The sequence below is a fragment of the Calliphora vicina genome, chromosome 2, assembly GCF_958450345.1.
Source record: "Calliphora vicina chromosome 2, idCalVici1.1, whole genome shotgun sequence".
NCBI lineage: Eukaryota > Metazoa > Arthropoda > Insecta > Diptera > Calliphoridae > Calliphora > Calliphora vicina.
This window is the reverse complement of record NC_088781.1, coordinates 72,209,772-72,235,912: the sequence shown is the minus strand read 5'-3', so window position 1 is coordinate 72,235,912 and position 26,141 is coordinate 72,209,772. Positions and strand designations below refer to the sequence as shown.

The 26,141-nt window shown below is 36.9% G+C and overlaps 1 protein-coding gene across 1 annotated transcript in view; it reads left to right on the top strand.

Annotated features, from left to right (window-relative positions):
• The first annotated feature begins 306 nt into the window (after nucleotides 1–306).
• The window catches only part of Wdfy2 (WD repeat and FYVE domain containing 2), a 33,035-nt gene continuing 7,200 nt past the window's right edge, over nucleotides 307–26,141 (top strand). The window contains exons 1-3 of the mRNA XM_065501362.1: nucleotides 307–488; nucleotides 614–961; nucleotides 1,026–1,138. Coding sequence (XP_065357434.1) covers nucleotides 334–488; nucleotides 614–961; nucleotides 1,026–1,138 — 616 coding nt within the window. The 5' untranslated portion in view covers nucleotides 307–333. The remainder of the gene's footprint in view (nucleotides 489–613; nucleotides 962–1,025; nucleotides 1,139–26,141) is intronic.

Sequence of the window (26,141 nt, the reverse complement as noted above, 5' to 3'; positions counted from 1 at the left end):
TTTATTATATTATCGATCATTCATTGGGATCATTTAATTGCTCGACGTTTTTTTGACCAAAATGTTGTTTTCGACTTTCGTTTTTTTTCTGTAAAAAGATTGCCCGTATATAACAGTTTAACGTTGTAAATTTGTTCAATATGGCAATATTAAACAATTAATGGAATAGAATAAACACTGACGTTGTTGTTTAAGATATAAAATTTTCGTTTTTCGAGGGTATTATTGTTGATAAATTTCGCATGTAAGATATTTATTAATATTAAATTTTTGAGTGATTCACACCCACAAAAACTGGACTTTTAGTTGTTTTTTTTTTTTGTAATAACGATTATGGCAGCGGAAATTAAACCTTCTCCAAAACGAAATGAACGTTTCAGTACGAAGAAGCCGGAGTTGTTAAGTAAATTAGAAGGGAGTAGTGACGATATTAATGCAGCAATACTAGTGCCCGGTGAAAATGGTGTTATAAGTGTGTCAGACGATAAGTAAGGGCGTATTCAGTATATATTTTATTAAATGCATCTTTACGAAGAGTGAAAAAAATTCTTAATCCAATTATTTTTTTTTCAATAAAAGACGACTTAATTTATTTTACTTTTTTGTTTTGAAGAACTATTCGTGTTTGGCTTAAACGCGATTCTGGTCAATACTGGCCGAGTATCTGTCAATACATGCCATCGGGATGTACATGTATTTGTTATGTTCAGGACACAAGGCAGTTGTATGTTGGACAAGAGAACGGAACAATTACAGAGTATATATTGTCGGAGGATTGCAATAGGCTGTCATTTGTACGGGACTATTTAGCTCACCAAGCTCGTGTCGTAGCAGTGGTACATTCTAAAGCTCATAATTGGATATTGTCATGTAGTAAAGACAAAATATTTGCTTATCATTGCACGGACACAGCACGGCGCATAGGAACATACAATTTTGAGACTCCGTGCACTGCATTACAGTAAGTCGTATGAATATGTTAATATATATTTTTTATTCAAATTTATAATAATGGTTTTATTAAGGTTTGATGCGTTGGCCAAATATGCATTTATTGGTGATTATGCTGGACAAATCACAATGCTCCGTTGTGACGTTCAGGGAGCACAGTTAATAACAACATTCAAAGGACATACTGGTAAGATTAAATATGGTTTGTTTACAGAAAAAAAAACTATTTTTTTTGCAAATATTTAAATTTATTCCAACACGACTTATATATGGGCGATCCTTTGAAAGGGTTTTTTATCTCTCATGTTATGTCCAGCCTGGTTTTTAATATTTTATTGTTTTTTTATGTAAATGTTTATTTTTTTGAAAGTAATTTTAAACATTTGCTAGAATTGCGCCCTGCAATTTCATATTTATTTTTATCCCCAATTTCATATTTATATCTAGGAAATAACACGGAAAATGCATTAATTTTGCAAATTTGAAATTGCGTGGTCCAGAGCCTTCCGAAGTAGACCTATTTTTTATGTAAATTTCAACTTTAGACAGCATTTTCTCTAATCGCATAGCTGCTTTCAAAAAATTAAGACCTAATTTGTATGTTCCAATCACCCCTATTATGTATGTCGTCGACATCACTTTGTAGTCGTTGTCACTTCGATTCGACATCTACACCACCTCGATGCTAAATCGGTATTTACTAACAATGTTGATTTCGACTTGTTATCAATAATTTAAAAGAAATAAGTAAAGAAGTGGCAACTTAAAATCAGTACGCACTATAGTAGGAATCATAACAACGTCCCCTGTTATCAAAATGGAAAAAGATTTTACATATATTTTTAACATCAAATCTAGCGTTATTCTACATATATTTTTAACATCAAATCTAGCGTTATTCTACAATGAATTGCAAGTCATTATGTTTAGTTTTAGAAAGTGTAGACACAATGAAAAAAGAAGCTAGAGATAAAATTGTGCACAAATAACTAGAAAATCTGACTTTGTCGGGTTAAAATATTCCCAAAATCCGATTTTCGGTAGATATCAGGTCAAAAATTTTACGTCTCGTCAGCTCGAGGATGTGTGGCCTTTAAATATGAATACGTAAAATTTATCAAAAATATTAATTTGGCAAGCAATCCGTAGCTGCGGTTTGAAGAGTCAAGCTTTTCAGAAATATTTAAGAAGTTATCACACATCTGATACAATGTTTTAGCCAGGTTGTCATTACTCAAATACAACTATGAAGTGGTATAATGAGAATAATATTGATGTTATTCCAATTTGGTATTACCAAAACACATCAATTAAACAAATTTCCCAAATATTCGTCCAATCGAGATTTATTGGGCAATTGTTAAACGTAAATTGAAAAAGAGTGCAGGTACAGTAAATAACCAGATTTTGATGAGAACAAAGTGGAATAAATATGCTCGAATAACGGTAGAAGTGGGAAGAAAAGTTGTGCAGCTATTAATGGGAGGCATAAAAAGAAAAGCCAGGCAATTTATTCGAAATAAAGACACTTAAACCTACAGTTATATTTGTTTAAAGCTTAATAAATTGCCTTTAATTTCATGTATAAAATGTTAACATACGTTGTTTCATTTAAAAGTTATCCTCGCTTTAATCCGTACCGATTTTAAGTGGCCACTTCTTTATCATCCTTATGCATTTAATGACTGTTGTTGTATTTTATTTATTATTCGTATAAAAAATGCATTTTTCTATTGGATTCCAGTGAAAAAAACAAATCCTTAGGCTTCAATGTAATGAAAAGAAGCTATGATTTAAATATTTCGAACACCGGATTCGCTAGTAAATATTTCATATGCAGACGTCACTCGGCCGGGCAAAATAATTTTTTACACAATGGTAGTACGTGGCAGAATAATTTTTTTTGTTTACAATAGATAACTCCGCTAATAGCAACATTTTTTAAGTGATTTGAAAAGTGTCAATAGAACTGACTTAAGCCTGAGTTCATCCCAACCATGTTTAAAATTAATTGAGAAAAATAAAATATAAATAAAAACAAGTAAGAGTGCTATATTCGGCTATGCCGAATCTTATATACCCTTCACCTTTGTTGTGGATGCATTATTATTTTTTATAATTAGTATATAGGTATGTATGTACATTGCCCACTTTCAGCTTACAGCATCCTAAATTTATCAAGAACACAAAAAACAACAACAACGCCAAACGAAACAGAACACCAAAAGAAAAAACAAAATACGCAAGGTAATGAAACCAACACACATCCAAACATACGTTTAATTGTATAAAAAACAACAACAACGCCAAAAGAAACAAAACACAAAAGAAAAACAAAATACGCAAAGCATGCACATTCAAACATACGATTTGTTGATGTTTTGTCAAAAAAACCAACACACAACCAAACAAACGTTTAGTTGTATAAAAAACAACAACAACGCCAAAAGAAACAAAACACAAAAAAAAAACAAAATACGCAAAGCTTGCACATCCAAACATACGTTTTGTTGTTTTTTTTGTCAAAAAAACCAACACACAACCAAACAAACGTTTAGTTGTATAAAAAACAACAACGCCAAAAGAAACAAAACACAAAAAAAAACAAAATACGCAAAGCTTGTACATCCAACCATACGTTTTGTAGCTTTTTTGTCAAAGCATGCAATACATTGTGTTTTTTGATGAAATTGCTCATATCTCCGTTATTTATGGACGGATTTTGCTGATTTTAAATAGCAAAATTCTCGAAAGTATGTCTGACAGAATTGTTGAAGATTTGGATCCCGGAGATATCTGGGGCCTTCAGAAAATTGATTTCAACAGACAGATAGACAGACAGACAGACAGACAGACAGACAGACAGACAGACAGACAGACAGACAGACAGACAGACAGACAGACAGACAGACAGACAGACAGACAGACAGACAGACAGACAGACAGACAGACAGACAGACAGACAGACAGACAGACAGACAGACAGACAGACAGACAGACAGACAGACAGACAGACAGACAGACAGACAGACAGACAGACAGACAGACAGACAGACAGACAGACAGACAGACAGACAGACAGACAGACAGACAGACAGACAGACAGACAGACAGACAGACAGACAGACAGACAGACAGACAGACAGACAGACAGACAGACAGACAGACAGACAGACAGACAGACAGACAGACAGACAGACAGACAGACAGACAGACAGACAGACAGACAGACAGACAGACAGACAGACAGACAGACAGACAGACAGACAGACAGACAGACAGACAGACAGACAGACAGACAGACAGACAGACAGACAGACAGACAGACAGACAGACAGACAGACAGACAGACAGACAGACAGACAGACAGACAGACAGACAGACAGACAGACAGACAGACAGACAGACAGACAGACAGACAGACAGACAGACAGACAGACAGACAGACAGACAGACAGACAGACAGACAGACAGACAGACAGACAGACAGACAGACAGACAGACAGACAGACAGACAGACAGACAGACAGACAGACAGACAGACAGACAGACAGACAGACAGACAGACAGACAGACAGACAGACAGACAGACATACAGACAGACAGACAGACAGACAGACAGACAGACAGACAGACAGACAGACAGACAGACAGACAGACAGACAGACAGACAGACAGACAGACATGGCTTAATCGACTCCGCTATCTATAAGGATCCAGAATATATATACTTTATAGGGTCGGAAATGAAATATGTAGAAATTACAAACGGAATGACAAACTTATATATACCCTCACGAAGCTGAAGGGTATAATAAATTGCAGCTCTACGTTCTGCCATTACGGTTTCAAATTGCTTCCCATTGTTGATTTTATTTTCTCTAATCGCAGCTATTTTTAATTTTTGTATGAGTCGTCAAATATCGTGTCCACAGAAAAGACTCGTTCAGTCAATGTCGACTTTAACGCGCCTTAGAAAATTGCAAATTGCTGTCAATAGTTAACAATTGTTATCGATATTGACTTCGCAAATACCATTTTAGCGCCGTCGATGTGACTTAATGTCAACAACGACATACATAATAGGGGTGAATTTGTTCTTCAATATGGTGAAAAGAAGACATAATTTCCTACGTATATCTTGTACTTATACTTTTTTTCGAAAAAAAAAAAATGTCGAAAAAAACGACTTTTTTATTATACCCTTCACCTTCGTGAGAAGGGTATATATAAGTTTGTCATTCCGTTTGTAATTTCTACATTTTTCATTTCCGACCCTATAAAGTATATATATTCTGGATCCTTATATATAGCGGAGTCGATTAAGCCATGTCCGTCTGTCTGTCTGTCCGTCTGTCTGTTGAAATCAATTTTCTGAAGACCCCAGATATCTTCGGGATCCAAATTTTCAATAATTCTGTCAGACATGCTTTCGAGAAGTTTGCTATTTAAAATCAGCAAAATCGGTCCACAAATGGCTGAGATATGAGGAAAAAACCAAGACAACCTCGATTTTTGACCTATATCTGTAGTGCGATTCACTAACTTTTAACGAACCGACAATCGTAATGTTTATCGACATAAATAATCGCTTGCAGTAACGATAGAGTGATTCAGTAATTTATTTTTAACGATTGTTGAAGATATAACATCTCTGTCTACAAAATATCAAAATAAACGAAAAGTAGAAAGCCATTATTTGACACATAATGAAATAATTAACCAGTGGTGTAGTGAGTACAACGTTGACTAGCAATCGGAAGGTTGTTGGTTCGACACTTGGATGCGACTTACTTTTTTTATTTATTTTTTTTAGTAAATACATAATTTTATGAATAATTCTACTAACAAAACAACTTATTTCCTTCCAAAATGTAAAGGATTACTTTTGGGACATCGCGAACAAAAATAAGTACTTCTTCCAGGTGAATAATTAGTAGTATAATCTTGAAATTCCCCTATTTTTCAGCTTATTTTTTTATATTTTATTGTAAATATTAATAAGTTAAGTAAACAAAATTGTGTTTCCATTATTTTTACGATAGTTCCAGCTACAAAAGATGAAGATGACGAAGAAAAAATTGCAAATACACTTTATCGATTAAATAAACACAACTTAAATTATTGTCGCTAACATAACGAAAAAAAAACTGCTTTAAGTAACAGCTGACTTCAACCGACAGCGAATGTCGTTAAAAATGTTACTGAATAGCAAATTCGATAAATTTTCGTTATATTTATTTTAACGATACGATTATCGTTATAAAAGTTAGTGAATCGCACTACTGGATTACTAAGACATTAATATAGACAATATGGATATCTAATGATAGATATTTCAAAGACATTTGCAACGACGTATACAAGACCATAGTAAGTTGAACCTACAATGGGTCAAAATCGGAAACAAATTTAACCCGAATTTTTTTTTTCACAAAAAAAATATTTTAAAATTTAAAAAAAAAAATTTTAAATTTAAAAAAAAAAAAAATTTTTAAATTTAAAAAATAAAAATTTTAAATTTAAAAAAAATTAAATAAAAATCGAAAAAAAAAAATTTCCAAAAAATGAAAAAAACAACTGGAAAAAAAATTAAATTTTGTTTACCAAAAATATTTAAAATTTTGAAGTATAATTTGGTGAAGGGTATATAAGATTCGGCACAGCCGAATATAGCACTCTTACTTGTATTTTATAAGTTTGAATGTTCACTAGGGTATTCAATCGATTAACCGTTAATTTTGGTTAACTGTTCGAATAATTTAAAATTTACGATTTTCAAATAACAAATAAACCTATTAATTTGTGTCGGAAATTCTATAAGTTGCTACCCCTTTTTGAGCCATCGGTGTATATCCTTATGACATTGTCAGGGGAATCAAAATATGGAGCTGCCTATCGAAAAAAGGTTTTGCGATGCAGTAATCGACATTACTATGTAAGTGCCCATAATAATTCAGTATCTTAGAGTGCCCATAGTCTTTTCCAGACCACGAACATCCAGCATTCAGTCTCACAGCAGAGTTGAGAGCCATTTGTATCACCATCAAATCAACTGGTAACCAGTTTAGGATAGTAAAAAGTGCCTTAGAGGGGGTAGTCCTTATAGCGCCTGTAATCAGTATCGCGATAGTCCTAAGAACTCGTTCCACAGCCTTCCGGTGAGTAGCATTATCCAATGCATGCCACCACACCACCACTCCATAGAACAAGATGGGTTTAACAACTGCTTTGAAGATCCAATTGATACCCTTCGGCATAATACCCCAGTTTGTACCAATTGCCCTTTTACAGGAATAGATGGCCACAAATGCCTTGTTAATCCTGTTTTGAATATTCAAATTCCAGGATAACCTTTTATCTAGAATAATGCCAAGGTACTTTGCATTATCTCTGATCTCGAGACTGATTCCATTCAGTATAGGTGGTCTGAAGTCATCGATCTTATACCTCCTAGTTAAGAGAGGTATAAGATTGGTGTCGCTGCTACCCCATATAATGTGGTGCGAGTTAGCGTCAGCACAAATGACCAAAGGTATCCTGGACTCATTCGCCTTTTTAACAATACTACGGACAGCATCGTTTGGCGGATGCTCTCCGTGATCATGAGCCATATAGCTGGATATCAACCATAACAAACAGCCTTCATTAGTTTCCCATGAGACTGCTACTGTATCTTCATTGCTGTAATCAGACAGAATGAAGATATTCAGAGAGCTTTTAGCCAGTATACAGGATCTAATTTTACCTGCGCCTTTAGCGTAGTAGAGCTTATAGCCCTTCAAACATAGTCCACAGATACGATCCTGATGGATCCAAGGTTCCTGGACCATGACTAGCTCCTCCCCGTTCTTAGCAATTTGGAGGAGCAGTGCAGCGGATGCTGCTTTAGAGTGGTGAAGGTTTATCTGTGTCACCCTCACCATGCTGCATTTTTACAACAGTGACGTCGGCGTCCTCCTGGTCAGAGTTCAGGAGGTCGTCTTCGTCCACCACCTCATCCATCCGTTCAAAGAAGGTACCAACTAGTTCGGAGACTGAGTTGGTATCTTCAATGTCGGTTGGATCGACTCCGTCTTGCAATCCATGCCCTCTTCCGAGTGCATGGGCTTAACATCAGCTGAGGAGGTATCGCTTTTGTTGTCGCTACGGTAGACACGCAGGACGATCGTATCAAATCCATAGTAGACCTTCCCTTGTGCCTTCCTTAGCGGCCCCAAAGAGTTCTTATTCAGGACAACGATCGCCTTCCTTGAAGACCCCTCGACGTCCGTAACCTTAACAACTTTCCAATCTTGAGTTAAAAGCTGTGGGTTACAGCACTGAAGGATCTCCAAGATCTCCTCCGGGCTAGATGGCTCAGCTGGTATTTTAGCTATGGATCTAGGCTTTCGGGGTATCTCACTCACAGATACCACCTCAAGCCTAGACCCCGGCCATACCTCACCCAGTGATGCGACGGCAGTCTTTAGTAGCAACGCTGAGCGTTCATCTACGCAAGACATAAGTTTTACGTGACCCTGGTACCAACCAGCATCATCGCATTGTGGAGGAGTGTCTGGGTTCTCTTTGAGAACTTTCCAAAACACCCCTACTAGTTTTTGCTTCACCATAACCCAATTCAATTGAGATATGGATCTATGTTATTATTATTTATTTTCAACAACCTACTACTTAAAAAAATAGTTTACATTAAAAAATTTAAGTATAAAATAAATTAAATAATTATGATATAAATTAAATAAATATTATAAATAAAATAGAACAAAGTCAAAACTTAAACTCCAACAGAAGTATTACATTATACAACATCATTATTAGATAATGATTCTTTAATTGATGTCAGTTAATTAGCAACTTGATCCGTTATTGGCACTCCCGTCGATAACCGCCCTGACAAGATTGTCTTTGACAATTTCGCTAAAGGACTTGGCTAACGACCTTTGTGTCGCTTTGGGCCTTTTAGGTCCCTGTTGCTGGCTCTTGACCGCTGTATCCTCCTCTGAACGTTGCCGTGTAGGCCCCGCTGGTAATTCAGCAGAAGGAGGAGCGGTCTTGAGACCAGCAATATGGGCTTTCGCCCAGGAGAGCGAAGCTTGTTGCTCCTTAGTGAGTTCCTCAGCTTTTTTAGAGCCGAGTGCCTCAATAAAACGATAAGCGGAACGCCTAGTGGTAGCAGCCCTTCTAGCAGGATTTTTATGCCTAGGATTCGATTCGGAGGCGGAGTTGGCCAGGGGTGATGCGTCTTCAGGACAGGAGGATTCCTTCACTAGACCTGATCGCACAATTGGCAAGTGGGAGGCATCTGCAAGGGGCGACTTAGTCGCTTCCCCCTTACAGGCACCCGAGACAGGGGGTTTAGCCGCCTTGGCGACTTGGGCTTTAGTGGCTTTGGTGGTACTAGGAGAGAAATCCAAAGGTACCTCGCCACTTAGATCACTACCACCTATTGCATCAAATTTTTTACATTCAGCCAACCTGGGTGTACCAGATCGACCTCCAGCGACACCAGTAGCATGCAGACTAGTCTGGCCCGGTGTGATCACCTGACTAGCCTGGGTTGCAGTAGCATTCGACTCACCACGGCCCGAAACCTTCGCTGTGGGAGTAGGGTCCCCGGATATTATAAAGCCCCCGACAGGGTACATGGGTCATAATTTGCGACCTTCCATTGTGTCATATAGGACAATTTATTGGTGCATTTTATACCTGCTGCCAAGTGTTGAGACACTGCCGCCTCACTGGGGAAACAGACGCAGACCACCAGCCGCCCAATATGGGAAACAGACGCTGGTGGATTTCGGACGGACATTAAAAAGAGCCCTAACGGACCAACCGGACCAACCAACAGAACCACCCCTCTCAGTGAGGGGAAAATGGTTCGATGGAAACGTCTGAAAGCCGCCCCAAATGAGAACAGACGCTATCAGACAGGGGAGGGTAGTTCTTAGTATCATGCTCAACGCGTGCCCTTCTGGAATGGGAGACCCTACCAGAGACAGCCAACTCAAGTTAAACTGTCCCCTCCAGCATGGCCAACACGAATCATCGCACTTAAGCCTCTACATCGCGTCAAGATGACTACCCATCGTATAGGTTTTATATGCTTAGAGAAAACTAAAAATAGAACTAAGAAATTGTATATTCTTAAGCATGCCTTACTTTCGATTTCTACAATCAGTGAGAGAGTTTTGTCCAAGTCTAGTTTTATTAAAAAGTAAAACAAAATCGTTTAAAAGGAAATCATTTAAATTATATTCTTTTTTTAAAAGATTACTTCAGAAGATTCCCTATTTATTGTTTTATTGAATTGTTTTGTTTGTGTTTGGCATCAATCCAAGTTTTCCAAAATTGTTATAAAAATAAAACAAACAAATTTCAAGCTTAAATTAGAGACGAAGATCTCTTTTTATTGTTAATAAATATTACCTCGTAGAAGGAATATATTGCGTTTTCTTAGTAAAATGCACGTAGTGCTTATGTCGAAGACAATTTGACAAGTGTTTTTTAATATATTTCCAGCAAAGTTGCATAAAAAAGGAAGCAACAATAAATTCTAACGTTGTTAAAAATAGTATAATACGTTTAATGTAGTTATTACCAAAAGGATGCAACCTAAACATTGCCGGTCACCTTGCAACACTAATGTAGGTTGTAATGTTAATAGCATAGGTATGGTTTTTAGACAGATCCATAAACTGAATGGTTTTTAGACAGATCCATCAACTGAATGGTTTTTAGACAGATCCATCAACTGACCCTTGCGGGCAATGATTTTTAGACAGATCCATCAACTGAATGGTTTTTAGACAGATCCATCAACTGACCATTAAAGGCATTGTTTTTAGACAGATCCATCAACTGAATGGTTTTTAGACAGATCCATCAACTGACCCTTGCGGGCAATGATTTTTAGACAGATCCATCAACTGAATGGTTTTTAGACAGATCCATCAACTGACCATTAAAGGCATTGTTTTTATAAAGAATATAGTAAAATAATACATACTAGGGTAAATCGTAAATATATTTCAATGAGCTTTTTTAATGATAATGTAAATATACAATTCGAATGTTAGTTAAAATGTTGAATTCATTTGTGTTTAATTCATAGATGTAGATCCATAGGAATAAAAAGAGGAATAATCAAATGACAGCATTTGGTCTTTTAGGAAATCCCGAGTTAGAGAAATACCATTAATTATATAGAATTAACTGGACCTGTCAGTATCCAGCCAAAAATTGTTCTCTGAGCCAATAATGACCCTAATACGTCTCGTCGAATTTCCGGTAACATAATTTGCGGATATAAATCAGCCCCAATAAGAATATCAACATGGAAAGGATTGGAATCTGCCAAATGAAGATTTTGCAATAATCCTTTAATGTCGGCGTTTACAGAAATCGAAATTCTCCGATATATCTGCCAAAACAAAGGCCGTTGTATTCAGTACTACAGAAGAATCCAAATCAGAGCCGATCTTCAGAGAACAAGCTTTTCTCGAAACTACAGAAACCGCATTATTTACGCCAGAAACTTTAGCATTTGCAGAATGCGTGGGAAGTTTAAATCTTTTTCGTAATCGATTACTAACAAATGAACATTCCGAAGCTGAATCAATAAGAGCTCTGACCTGATACCTATTGCCATTATGTATGATATTTACTGATTCAGTTCCTAAGATAACAGATTGATTTTGACGTGTATGAAATACTTGTCGAGTTTGCGTAACATTAGTAGAAGTAGAAGGTCGTTGATAAGTCGGTGACGAGTTAGTGGGTCGAAGAACCTCAGCAGAACTCTGACCGGAAGAAGTCGTAGTCCATTCCACGTTTGAATTTTCTATTGGCTCTTGATGAAGCATAGTATGGTGTCGATTATCGCAAATTAAACAATTATTATTGCTTTTACAATTGCTGACATGGTGTTTCCTTGAAAGACAATTAGAACAACAGTTATTTTCGTTCACAGCTAAAATTCGGTCAGTTATTGGAAGACTTTTAAATCGTCGACAAGTGCGTAAAAAGTGAGATTGGTTTGGACATAAAATACAAGAAATATTCGAAGAAGTAACATCGTCAGAAGGTACAGAATATTTCACGTGGTTTGACTTTGTTTCCAAAACGTTACCCTTAAGATTGTTAAGACAGTCCAATGTCAGAATTCTTTCCGTCAGAAAGTTATCCAAATCTTGCCAAAGGGAGAGAGCCGTCTTGTTCTTTACACTGTGTTCCCAAAGCGAAACTGTCGATGAAGGCAGTCTTTGAATACATATAAAGACGATAATTGGGTCCCAATTATCCGTAGACACTTTATAAATAGAAAGGGATGTAAGACAACTATTAATTCCGCGTTTTAAGGTCTTAAGTCCAGCAATAGTTTCCTTGTCAAATGAAGGAAGGCTAAATAGAAGTTTCAGTTGGTTGTTAACCAACATACGAGGATTCTCATACGCCATCTTAAGATCCCGCCAGGCTATATCAAAGCCCTCATTACTCAAAGGACTTTTCAAAACAATTTCCTTAGCTTCTCCTTCGGTCTTACGTATTAAATGGCAAAGACGTTCCACATTACTAAGGCGCGAGTTAATATAAATCGCCGTAAATAAATCCCTAAAGGCCGGCCAAGAATCTTATTCCCCTCCAAATGCGTCGACATCGCAAGGGGGTAGTGTCAAAGTATGCCCAGAATTAGAATCAACCGCTGGCGAATCACCTGCGTTCGGTACCGATTTAAATTTGCGCACCTTCTCATTAATTGCACCTAAACATTTAATATAGGCTACATATGTGACCTGATATTTAGACGCAGCTACATCTACATCACTAAGCTCTGTATCAGAATTCTCCAAAAAATCTAAACAGGCCTCATATGTTGTCTTAACTTTCTCCCATAACACTTTAATTTCAGCGCTCTGAACCTCCAAGGTATAAATATTATGAATGTCCTCAGGAAAATCATTAAAATTTGCCTCAAAAGCTATAAGAACATCCGATGCTCTAATGAATCTATTTAGTGGAGTGATCGGCATTTTCCTTATTCAATTATCGATAATAAATAGAATTAAATTTCTATTTAGTTACAAAAATATGTAAAATTCAACAAAAATATTTCCCAAAACTATGTTTAGTCAAACTGACCGACCGTAGGATGACCAATACAATTGAAGAAGAAGAATTAACCGTATATGTATATTTGTTATGTAATGTACAGATGTAAATCTGTAAACAAAAAATGTACAAAAGAAAATGTAAGAAATACTAATTTTTATTTATTGTCCGTATAAATTGAGTTTTAAACAAATGAAATAGTGTCACTTTTTTTCTTTTAAACCGAAGAATTTAATGAAATAAAACACAAATGAAATGTGTATGTGCGTCGCGTTAATATCAAACGAATTTTAATCACTTCACTTTAGCTCACAATTGAAATATATTTACGTACCTTATTTTATGAAAAATAAATAATAAATATGTATATTGCCGGTGGACTGTATTATTGCCAGGGGATGATGGAGTCAATGATGCCCAAAGATCCAGTACTCGTTTAAAAATCCGGTTCGAAGGACCAAATGTTTGGCATCAATCCAAGTTTTCCAAAATTGTTATAAAAATAAAACAAACAAATTTCAAGTTTAAATTAGAGACGAAGATCTCTTTTTATTGTTAATAAATATTACCTCGTAGAAGGAATATATTGCGTTTTCTTAGTAAAATGCATGTAGTGCTTATGTCGAAGACAATTTGACAAGTGTTTTTTAATGCTAAAATAACAAGCATAATTTGGTGGCAAACAATATTTAACGGTTTACTCGCTAGAATCTAGTGAAATACTTCCAGCAAAGTTGCATAAAAAAGGAAGCAACAATAAATTCTAACGTTGTTAAAAATAGTATTGTTATCGCTGGCTGCGATGGTTGTCCATAAGGGGCGAATTTAACTACACCAATAAGACACAAACAATTTTAAATTATTTGCAGTAATGTGCGACACGATGCGTGCAACACTGTGTGCGTGCGTTTATTTCTATTAAACAAATTATTAAAATTAAATAAAAATGAACAAATAGTGTTCAACTACTTACCGCAGTGCTTTTCCCTTATGAACTGACTTTACTTTAAATTATTATTTTATTTGGACCACTAGTTATTATGTGTATAACACATTAAAAATAACGGTACCAACTTAACGAAACAAAAGCACTGCAGTGAGATCAATGTAAAAAAGAACAACAACTAATACATAATCTTCACTAAGAAATAGGTAAATAAGACAAATAAACAAAACATTAAGGCGGCTCACAGGACGCCATATAAATTCAAATAAATATTTTAAATGAAATACAAAATTATACAATGACAAATAATAAAATAATAAAGACAAATAATAAAGACAAATAATAAAAACAAATAATAAAATTTCAGCTCGCTTATGAGCCATTCGGCGACATCCCCACCCCCGTGGATCGGCTACGATTCACTACTCCAAATCAAGGACAGCAAGTTTGGAAACAGGTCGCTTTAGTATTCCTGTACTAGTACGTACATCAGCAAGACGAATAACACCATCTCTACCTTTAAACACCTCTTCCACTCTGCCTCGTTTCCAATCTCTACGGGACACGGATGGATCACAAATTAGAACCAAATCACCAATAGCAATAGGCTTCGTACGTTGACACCATTTGGAGCGTCTAGTCAACGTGGGCAAATATTCTTTTATCCACCTGTTCCAGAAGTGATCACGTAGCTGACGGGAAATGCGCCACTGCTTTTTTAGTACAACAGACTGTTCTTCTTTTGCTCCGGCAGGAGTTTGTGTTGTATTAGGGCAACCCAACAAAAAATGATTAGGCGTTAGTGGTTCTTCATCTTCGTGGCTCAACGGCAAGTGTGTCAACGGACGGGAATTCACAATATTTTCCGCTTCAATCAGGAAACTTTGCAGTGTGTGTTCACGAGGGGCGGATTCTTTCAAAGTTGACTGCAACACACGCTTTACACATTGGACCATCCGTTCCCATATACCACCTTCTGCAGGATTATGTGGACAATTTGAAGGGTGATGCCCGTGAATGTGTGAAGTCGTTGCTGATCCATGCAGATAACGTGAGTATGGTTATGGAACAATTGTGTTTTCAATATGGTCGCCCAGAGATGCTTATTCGTTGCCAGCTACAACAAGTGAAAGAAATTTCGCCCATTAGTGAAAGTGCTGTGGATAAACTTGTGCCCTTTGCTTTTAAAGTGCGGAATCTTGCCGCCTTTTTGGAAACTGCTAATGGACAACAGCATTTAGCTAATCCAACATTAATGGAAGAATTGGTCGGAAAGCTTCCAATGAGTAAACGAATGGAGTGGGCCCGCTGTGCCTCAACAATAAAACCATACCCAACTATTTTGGATTTTAGCAAATGGCTCAAAGATGTTGCTGATTTGGTAAGAATGGTGCAAACTACAAGTGGAAATCGTCAAAATAATGAACCAAAAAGAAAAGTTGTCCTTCATGCTGCTGATGGTCAACGTAAACAACAAGAATGCCCTATGTGCCAGGCAAATCATAAAATATTTGATTGTAGAAAATTTGGTTCGTTAAGTGTGCCTAATCGTTGGAGTGAAGTGAAAAAAATGAGGTTATGTTTTTCGTGTCAGGGTAGTGGACATTCGAGTAGATTTTGCCGTTATCGAAAGACCTATGCGTTGTTGGATGAAGGTTCGTCGGTTACTATGGTGGACAGCTCCTTGGTGAAGAAACTTGGTCTTCAGGGGCATCAAAGTCAATTGAATTTAAATTGGTATGCTGGTAAGGCATCGCAAGAAACGGCAACAGTGGTTGATATGCACGTAAGTGGAATTGGTAAGCAGAGAAAATATGCCTTGCGAAACGTTTATGGAGTTTCAAATTTAAAATTGCCGGCCCAAAGCTTCAATATGGATTTAAGTCGCCATCCTGGTTTGCCCATTAAATTATATCATGATGTTGTTCCCAAAGTTCTGATTGGATTAGATCATTGTCATCTGGGACTTCCGGATGAAATTGTGTCTCTGGATGAAAATGGTCCATATGCTGCTAACACCCCATTAGGATGGGTCGTATTTGGGAAAATGATGGGTAAGCAAGCTAGTGAAAATTTGTGTTTATTGTCAGTTCAGCCGGAGCAAAGGCTCTATGACTTGGTGGTAAATTATTTTGAAACGGAGAATTTTGGTGTGAAGTTATTGCCGGTCATAGAATCAAAGGATGACTTACGGGCTCGAAAAATATTGAACGAAACTACAGTTAAGATTGATGGTAGATTCCAAACTCGGCTCTTGTGGCGTGCAGATGATGTTGTGTTGCCTGATAGCTACTCCATGGCTCTAAATAGACTTGTTGGAATTGAGCGAAAGATGAAAAGAAGTCCTGAATTTGGTGCTGCCTACAAATCCATTATGAAGGACTATTTGTCCAAGAGGTATGTACGTAAATTGTCGCCTAATGAAGCTGCTGATTTGTGCCCCAGGACTTGGTATCTTCCGCATTTTGGAGTAATTAATCCTAATAAGCCAGGAAAAATTCGTTTAGTGTTTGATGCTGCCGCAACTGTTGGAGGTGTTTCCCTGAATTCTAAACTGCTAAAAGGCCCGCAGCAATATAAGCCTCTGCCATCCGTTTTATTTAATTTTCGAGTTGGTGCTGTAGCAGTGTGTGGAGACATCAAAGAAATGTTTCACCAGGTCCTTGTAGCTCCTGAAGATAGATGCTCTCAAAGATTCCTATGGCGCGACGACAATAGAGAACCACCTGATTTTTATGAAATGCTCGTTATGACTTTTGGTGCTGCTTGCTCGCCTTGCGTAGCCCATTATGTCAAAGAAACAAATGCCCTAAGCTATCGTGATAAATATCCTCGTGCAGTGAAGTCGATTGTTGATCATCATTATGTAGACGATTTTGTGGATAGTTTTCCGACGTCAGCAAGGGCCATTGAGATTGCCAAACAAGTTCGCGACATTCATAAATCAGCTGGGTTTGAACTACGTAATTTTTCATCGAACTCTTCAAAAGTAATTGTGGCTCTGAAAGGTACAGTGGAAAGTCCGGTGAATTTTTCCAGCGATGTCAACCAGCTACAATCAGAGAAGATACTTGGTATGTATTGGCAACCTAAAGATGATACTTTCAGGTTCAATTTGAAGTTCCACAACGTGAATGCTGATGTTATAGAAGGTATGAGGTGTCCAACAAAACGCGAACTTTTAAGTGTGGTTATGTCTGTTTTTGATCCACTTGGTTTCCTGAGCTACTACATGATAACGGCAAAGTTACTGATGCGTGAAGTTTGGAGACACAATATACGATGGGATGATGCATTGCCCGGAGAATTAAACGAGATGTGGAATAATTGGCGCCAAGAGCTACAAAATGTCATCCATGTTAAAGTGCCTCGATTTTATTTTAGAAATGGTGTTCCTTCTCGCCTGGATGCATTTGGTGCCGTGTCATACTGGAGCTCTATAAATGCTGATAATAAAATTGAAGTGACTTTTGTAGCTGCAAAAACTAGAAAAACTACAAGAAATACCTACTTGTAGCCTAGACACTGAAGAACTTCTTCTCAAATTTGCATTGCTGGTAAATACCCATGTTGTTTTTGAATTCGATAGATTTTCATCATATTTGAAATTAAAACGTACGATTGCCTGGGTGTTACGTTTTATAAATCGTTGCCAAAAGAAGATTGGTCCTGAAGAAGGAAATGGTTTAACTACTGCAGAGTTAAAAAGTGCTGACATTTGTCTTTGCCGTCAAGCCCAACTAGAACATTTTAGCCCTGAAATTGAAATGATTAAAAATGAAGGTACTTTGCCCAAAAGTAGTGAGTTGTATGCCCTGACTCCATATATGGATGAAAATTCATTACTTCGAGTTTATGGTCGTGTGGATGCAGCTAGTTGGTTACCATTGGATATAAGGCGTCCGATTATATTACCGTCGCTTCATCCTGTCACCGAGTTGTTTGTGGCCCATGTACACGAAAAAATTAAACATCAAAACTTTGAAGCTACAGTTTGTGAAATTCGAAGATCATTTTGGATTCCTCGTCTTAGAAAAATTTGGACAAAACTACACCAATAAGACACAAACAATTTTAAATTATTTGCAGTAATGTGCGACACGATGCGTGCAACACTGTGTGCGTGCGTTTATTTCTATTAAACAAATTATTAAAATTAAATAAAAATGAACAAATAGTGTTCAACTACTTACCGCAGTGCTTTTCCCTTATGAACTGACTTTACTTTAAATTATTATTTTATTTGGACCACTAGTTATTATGTGTATAACACATTAAAAATAACGGTACCAACTTAACGAAACAAAAGCACTGCAGTGAGATCAATGTAAAAAAGAACAACAACTAATACATAATCTTCACTAAGAAATAGGTAAATAAGACAAATAAACAAAACATTAAGGCGGCTCACAGGACGCCATATAAATTCAAATAAATATTTTAAATGAAATACAAAATTATACAATGACAAATAATAAAATAATAAAGACAAATAATAAAGACAAATAATAAAAACAAATAATAAAATTTCAGCTCGCTTATGAGCCATTCGGCCCCCGTGGATCGGCTACGATTCACTACTCCAAATCAAGGACAGCAAGTTTGGAAACAGGTCGCTTTAGTATTCCTGTACTAGTACGTACATCAGCAAGACGAATAACACCATCTCTACCTTTAAACACCTCTTCCACTCTGCCTCGTTTCCAATCTCTACGGGACACGGATGGATCACAAATTAGAACCAAATCACCAATAGCAATAGGCTTCGTACGTTGACACCATTTGGAGCGTCTAGTCAACGTGGGCAAATATTCTTTTATCCACCTGTTCCAGAAGTGATCACGTAGCTGACGGGAAATGCGCCACTGCTTTTTTAGTACAACAGACTGTTCTTCTTTTGCTCCGGCAGGAGTTTGTGTTGTATTAGGGCAACCCAACAAAAAATGATTAGGCGTTAGTGGTTCTTCATCTTCGTGGCTCAACGGCAAGTGTGTCAACGGACGGGAATTCACAATATTTTCCGCTTCAATCAGGAAACTTTGCAGTGTGTGTTCACGAGGGGCGGATTCTTTCAAAGTTGACTGCAACACACGCTTTACACATTGGACCATCCGTTCCCATATACCACCTTCTGCAGGATTATGTGGACAATTAAACTGCCAGTCTATACCTTTAGATGTAAGTTCATCTTGAATTCGAGCCACATCAAATACTTCACTGAACTTCTTGGCAACTTTATCAGCACCAACAAAATTTGTACCATTATCGCTCCTCAGTCTTGTAGGTAGGCCACGTCGATTTATAAAATTGCGTATGGCAAGAATACACGCATCGGTTGACAAATCGAAAGCGACTTCCAAATGAATGGCCCTTATGGTCAGGCAAGTAAATAAGGCCACCCAACGTTTTTCATGGCGACGACCAACGGTTACAATAACTGGACCAAAATAGTCCAATCCAGTGTAGGAAAATGGACGAATATATGGCGTCAATCTGTCTTTTGGCGAAGAACCCATAAGTGGTGGCACCGGCAATGTACGACGAAATCTGCAAATATAACAATTAGAAACACGTTTACGTAAAATTTTTCTAAGACGAGGAATCCAAAATGATCTTCGAATTTCACAAACTGTAGCTTCAAAGTTTTGATGTTTAATTTTTTCGTGTACATGGGCCACAAACAACTCGGTGACAGGATGAAGCGACGGTAATATAATCGGACGCCTTATATCCAATGGTAACCAACTAGCTGCATCCACACGACCATAAACTCGAAGTAATGAATTTTCATCCATATATGGAGTCAGGGCATACAACTCACTACTTTTGGGCAAAGTACCTTCATTTTTAATCATTTCAATTTCAGGGCTAAAATGTTCTAGTTGGGCTTGACGGCAAAGACAAATGTCAGCACTTTTTAACTCTGCAGTAGTTAAACCATTTCCTTCTTCAGGACCAATCTTCTTTTGGCAACGATTTATAAAACGTAACACCCAGGCAATCGTACGTTTTAATTTCAAATATGATGAAAATCTATCGAATTCAAAAACAACATGGGTATTTACCAGCAATGCAAATTTGAGAAGAAGTTCTTCAGTGTCTAGGCTACAAGTAGGTATTTCTTGTAGTTTTTCTAGTTTTTGCAGCTACAAAAGTCACTTCAATTTTATTATCAGCATTTATAGAGCTCCAGTATGACACGGCACCAAATGCATCCAGGCGAGAAGGAACACCATTTCTAAAATAAAATCGAGGCACTTTAACATGGATGACATTTTGTAGCTCTTGGCGCCAATTATTCCACATCTCGTTTAATTCTCCGGGCAATGCATCATCCCATCGTATATTGTGTCTCCAAACTTCACGCATCAGTAACTTTGCCGTTATCATGTAGTAGCTCAGGAAACCAAGTGGATCAAAAACAGACATAACCACACTTAAAAGTTCGCGTTTTGTTGGACACCTCATACCTTCTATAACATCAGCATTCACGTTGTGGAACTTCAAATTGAACCTGAAAGTATCATCTTTAGGTTGCCAATACATACCAAGTATCTTCTCTGATTGTAGCTGGTTGACATCGCTGGAAAAATTCACCGGACTTTCCACTGTACCTTTCAGAGCCACAATTACTTTTGAAGAGTTCGATGAAAAATTACGTAGTTCAAACCCAGCTGATTTATGAATGTCGCGAACTTGTTTGGCAATCTCAATGGCCCTTGCTGACGTCGGAAAACTATCCACAAAATCGTCTACATAATGATGATCAACAATCGACTTCACTGCACGAGGATATTTATCACGATAGCTTAGGGCATTTGTTTCTTTGACATAATGGGCTACGCAAGGCGAGCAAGCAGCACCAAAAGTCATAACGAGCATTTCATAAAAATCAGGTGGTTCTCTATTGTCGTCGCGCCATAGGAATCTTTGAGAGCATCTATCTTCAGGAGCTACAAGGACCTGGTGAAACATTTCTTTGATGTCTCCACACACTGCTACAGCACCAACTCGAAAATTAAATAAAACGGATGGCAGAGGCTTATATTGCTGCGGGCCTTTTAGCAGTTTAGAATTCAGGGAAACACCTCCAACAGTTGCGGCAGCATCAAACACTAAACGAATTTTTCCTGGCTTATTAGGATTAATTACTCCAAAATGCGGAAGATACCAAGTCCTGGGGCACAAATCAGCAGCTTCATTAGGCGACAATTTACGTACATACCTCTTGGACAAATAGTCCTTCATAATGGATTTGTAGGCAGCACCAAATTCAGGACTTCTTTTCATCTTTCGCTCAATTCCAACAAGTCTATTTAGAGCCATGGAGTAGCTATCAGGCAACACAACATCATCTGCACGCCACAAGAGCCGAGTTTGGAATCTACCATCAATCTTAACTGTAGTTTCGTTCAATATTTTTCGAGCCCGTAAGTCATCCTTTGATTCTATGACCGGCAATAACTTCACACCAAAATTCTCCGTTTCAAAATAATTTACCACCAAGTCATAGAGCCTTTGCTCCGGCTGAACTGACAATAAACACAAATTTTCACTAGCTTGCTTACCCATCATTTTCCCAAATACGACCCATCCTAATGGGGTGTTAGCAGCATATGGACCATTTTCATCCAGAGACACAATTTCATCCGGAAGTCCCAGATGACAATGATCTAATCCAATCAGAACTTTGGGAACAACATCATGATATAATTTAATGGGCAAACCAGGATGGCGACTTAAATCCATATTGAAGCTTTGGGCCGGCAATTTTAAATTTGAAACTCCATAAACGTTTCGCAAGGCATATTTTCTCTGCTTACCAATTCCACTTACGTGCATATCAACCACTGTTGCCGTTTCTTGCGATGCCTTACCAGCATACCAATTTAAATTCAATTGACTTTGATGCCCCTGAAGACCAAGTTTCTTCACCAAGGAGCTGTCCACCATAGTAACCGACGAACCTTCATCCAACAACGCATAGGTCTTTCGATAACGGCAAAATCTACTCGAATGTCCACTACCCTGACACGAAAAACATAACCTCATTTTTTTCACTTCACTCCAACGATTAGGCACACTTAACGAACCAAATTTTCTACAATCAAATATTTTATGATTTGCCTGGCACATAGGGCATTCTTGTTGTTTACGTTGACCATCAGCAGCATGAAGGACAACTTTTCTTTTTGGTTCATTATTTTGACGATTTCCACTTGTAGTTTGCACCATTCTTACCAAATCAGCAACATCTTTGAGCCATTTGCTAAAATCCAAAATAGTTGGGTATGGTTTTATTGTTGAGGCACAGCGGGCCCACTCCATTCGTTTACTCATTGGAAGCTTTCCGACCAATTCTTCCATTAATGTTGGATTAGCTAAATGCTGTTGTCCATTAGCAGTTTCCAAAAAGGCGGCAAGATTCCGCACTTTAAAAGCAAAGGGCACAAGTTTATCCACAGCACTTTCACTAATGGGCGAAATTTCTTTCACTTGTTGTAGCTGGCAACGAATAAGCATCTCTGGGCGACCATATTGAAAACACAATTGTTCCATAACCATACTCACGTTATCTGCATGGATCAGCAACGACTTCACACATTCACGGGCATCACCCTTCAAAGCTTTTTGGAGCCTTAAACAATTTTCAAAATTATTATAATTATAAACAGCAGTCGATTGATTAAAAGCCGTTGAGAACATGGGCCAATCTTCAGGCGAGCCACTAAAATCCGGTAAATCATAAATTTTTCGATGCATCAATAACGCCCATTTTGAGACAATCGGAAATTTGGCGGCAACGGTTGACTTCCACACAAATTCGAAAAATTATTTTCATTGCAGCTTACCGAAGAAAATGGCGTACGACGCGTCGTTCAGCGCAGTCAACGTTGGCTGAGGCAGAATTGTCAACGTTGACTTCGCTGGTACCCGTTACTGGCGGCGCCATATTGGATGGCTGTGGCATGGCGGCTGAAGAACCCGGCGTCGAATTAGCGTTTGTGGCAATCGACAACGCTCGCTGGGCATTTAACAACTGGGCCTGAAAAATGTTGATCTGACTTTGAAGGCCTTCCAAATTAAGCTGTGCAGAAGAGCTTAAATTATTTTCAGCAAAATTTTGTTGGTTATGTTGAACATTGGCAACTGTGGTAGCTATGGCATAAGTTGTTCCGGCGGCGGTGGAACTTGTAGGCACTCCGGCGACAGAAGGAGCAATTACAATTGGTTGATTTGTTGTGACGTCAATGGTACTTACGTTTTGTGGAGGCACTCCAGTGGCGGAGGGAGTCGAAGATGTTCCGGCGACATGGGAACTGGCAGGCAAAGAAGAAACTCCGGCGACCGATGGAGCCACTTGTTGAGAAACAATTTTTGTTCCGGCAGGCGAGGAACCACTACTAGGCTGGCTCATTGTTGACTGTAATCGCTGGCTTTTTCTTGCTGGGGAGCGATGCATTATGAACCACAAATAATCACAAGCGTTTCTCAAAGAGCACACAAAATCTCACAAAAATCACAGCAAATAAGCACCAAAATGTTTTAAATATATTTTTATTTGTTCCGGCAGAAAGGGAACCACTTTAAAATATTTCAGATTTAATTTTATTTGTTCCGGCAGACAAGGAACCACTTTAAATATTTTTAAAAAATGTATTTTATGTTCCGGCAGGCAAGGAACCACTTTTGGAATTCTTCAAACAATTATTTTATGTTCCGGTAGGCAAGGAACCACTTTATTTATTTCCAAATTAAATTGTATTTGTTCCGGCAGACAAGGAACCACAAAAATTTAGCAAATATCAGCTCAAAAGTGCGAAATAAAATTTGTTATCGCTGGCTGCGATGGTTGTCCATAAGGGGCGAATTTAACTACACCAATAAGACACAAACAGTTTTAAATTATTTGCAGTAATGTGCGACACGATGCGTGCAACACTGTGTGCGTGCGTTTATTTCTATTAAAAAAATTATTAAAATTAAATAAAAGAAATACAAATAGTGTTCAACTACTTACTGCAGTGCTTTTCCCTTATGAACTGACTTTACTTTAAATTATTATTTTATTTGGACCACTAGTTATTATGTGTATAAAGGCCCAACTATAATATGCATACACTAGCTTAAGTCAGCTTAAGCAAATGTGCGAATACATATAAAACGTATGTGACAAACTATAATGTACTTAAGAGAGTTTCGTCAAGTTTCGTCGAATTTTATTTGCTTAAGCAAAGTGCGAAGCTGGTCGCACATTCCGTACGGAATCAGCTGTTTATTTATTTTATACAAAGAAAATAAATGAAAAGGATGAAGAAAATTTATATATTTTGATAAAATAATAAGAAATGCGTATTTTTTTAATTGCAAGTTGCACATAAATGTTCAAATGGGGCTAAATAGTTTTGAATGCACGTAAGTACATTATAGCCACCTAAAAGTTTCTTTGAATTTCCTTAAGCATTTGACAGACTTTTCGTTCGGTTTTGACATTACCTTAAGCTAGCTTATGCATATTATAGTTGGGCCTTAACACATTAAAAATAACGGTACCAACTTAACGAAACAAAAGCACTGCAGTGAGATCAATGTAAAAAAGAACAACAACTAATACATAATCTTCACTAACAAATAGGTAAATAAGACAAATAAACAAAACATTAAGGCGGCTCACAGGACGCCATATAAATTCAAATAAATATTTTAAATGAAATACAAAATTATACAATGACAAATAATAAAATAATAAAGACAAATAATAAAGACAAATAATAAAAACAAATAATAAAATTTCAGCTCGCTTATGAGCCATTCGGCGACAAGTATAATACGTTTAATGTAGTTATTACCAAAAGGATGCAACCTAAACAGTTTGGATTTTATGTTTTTGTTTTTTTATTAACGAAATGCTTATAAGAGTACACAAAATTCGTGTTTCTCCTTCCAATATAAAATTAAAATACAAATTATTCGGTTAATCGAATAATTTAAAATTAACCGATTATTAACCGATTAAATCTAAACCCCGATTAATTATTTGTTCGATTAACCAGGAACCCGATTAATTTAATACCCTAATGTTCACCATTTGACTCAGTAGAGGTTTTTAAACAATTCTTTCTTACGACTATTAATGAATTTGTTATTAATTAAAAAAATATATATTTCAAGAAAATCGGGAAAGAATGGGATCCGTTATAAAATTTTACTTTTCAAATGCGAATAACTCGTAAACTATAAGAGATAATATATGGATATAGCAATGTTTTTTGTAGATTCCATATATATAAAAATCTTTCAAATCGGATAGCAAAAAAAAATTTGTCATCATTTAAAATTTGTCAAACATTTTTGGTCGATTACGATTATATTTAAAGAATTTTGTTTTTTCCTATATTTAACAAATAAAGCATGTTTTCAGACTTGTGATATTTGATTAAAAATTATAATAATTTTCGATCTTTATTTCATTATTCAATAAATAGATTTTATTTTTTTTTGTTATGGTTATGAATTTCTGAAAATATATTTTTTTATGAATGAGCAGTGCAATGGTTGTGATTTGCAGAGCGAGAGAAAAGATACAATTTTCAATAGGAAACTAGTGTGAAATATATTTGTCCTTTTTTTCAAATTACAACCATTTTGACATTTTCTTTTGTTATTTTTCTATTGAAACCAACTGATCTGTATATTTTTTATACTTTTTAAGAATTATTAAACCTTAAAGTATTATTAATTCTTCGGACAATTTTTTTAAAAATAATTGTTGATTCAAATGCTCTTAACTCGATCTATTTCTTTGGTTAGTTATAATTAACCCAGCCTTTGAAAACAGCATTTCAGCTCAATAACGTACAGGAATTTCTGCGCATTAACGTACAGGTTTAGATATTTTTTTTTTTGAATTTTCAAATTCTTCAATGCGGTTCATTCAAGCAAACTGGCCGATTCAAGTATTGTGTAAGTTCAAGTGGAATTCCATTTGTCTCGACATCCCCGACAGTTACAATTAGTACGAAAATTAGTATCGTATATACCCAGCATTAAATTTGAAAAGTATTAATACACTGTATTGTCGTCTGTGAATACCTTAAGTCTCATATTCGTATGACCATAGCCTGATAAGGAA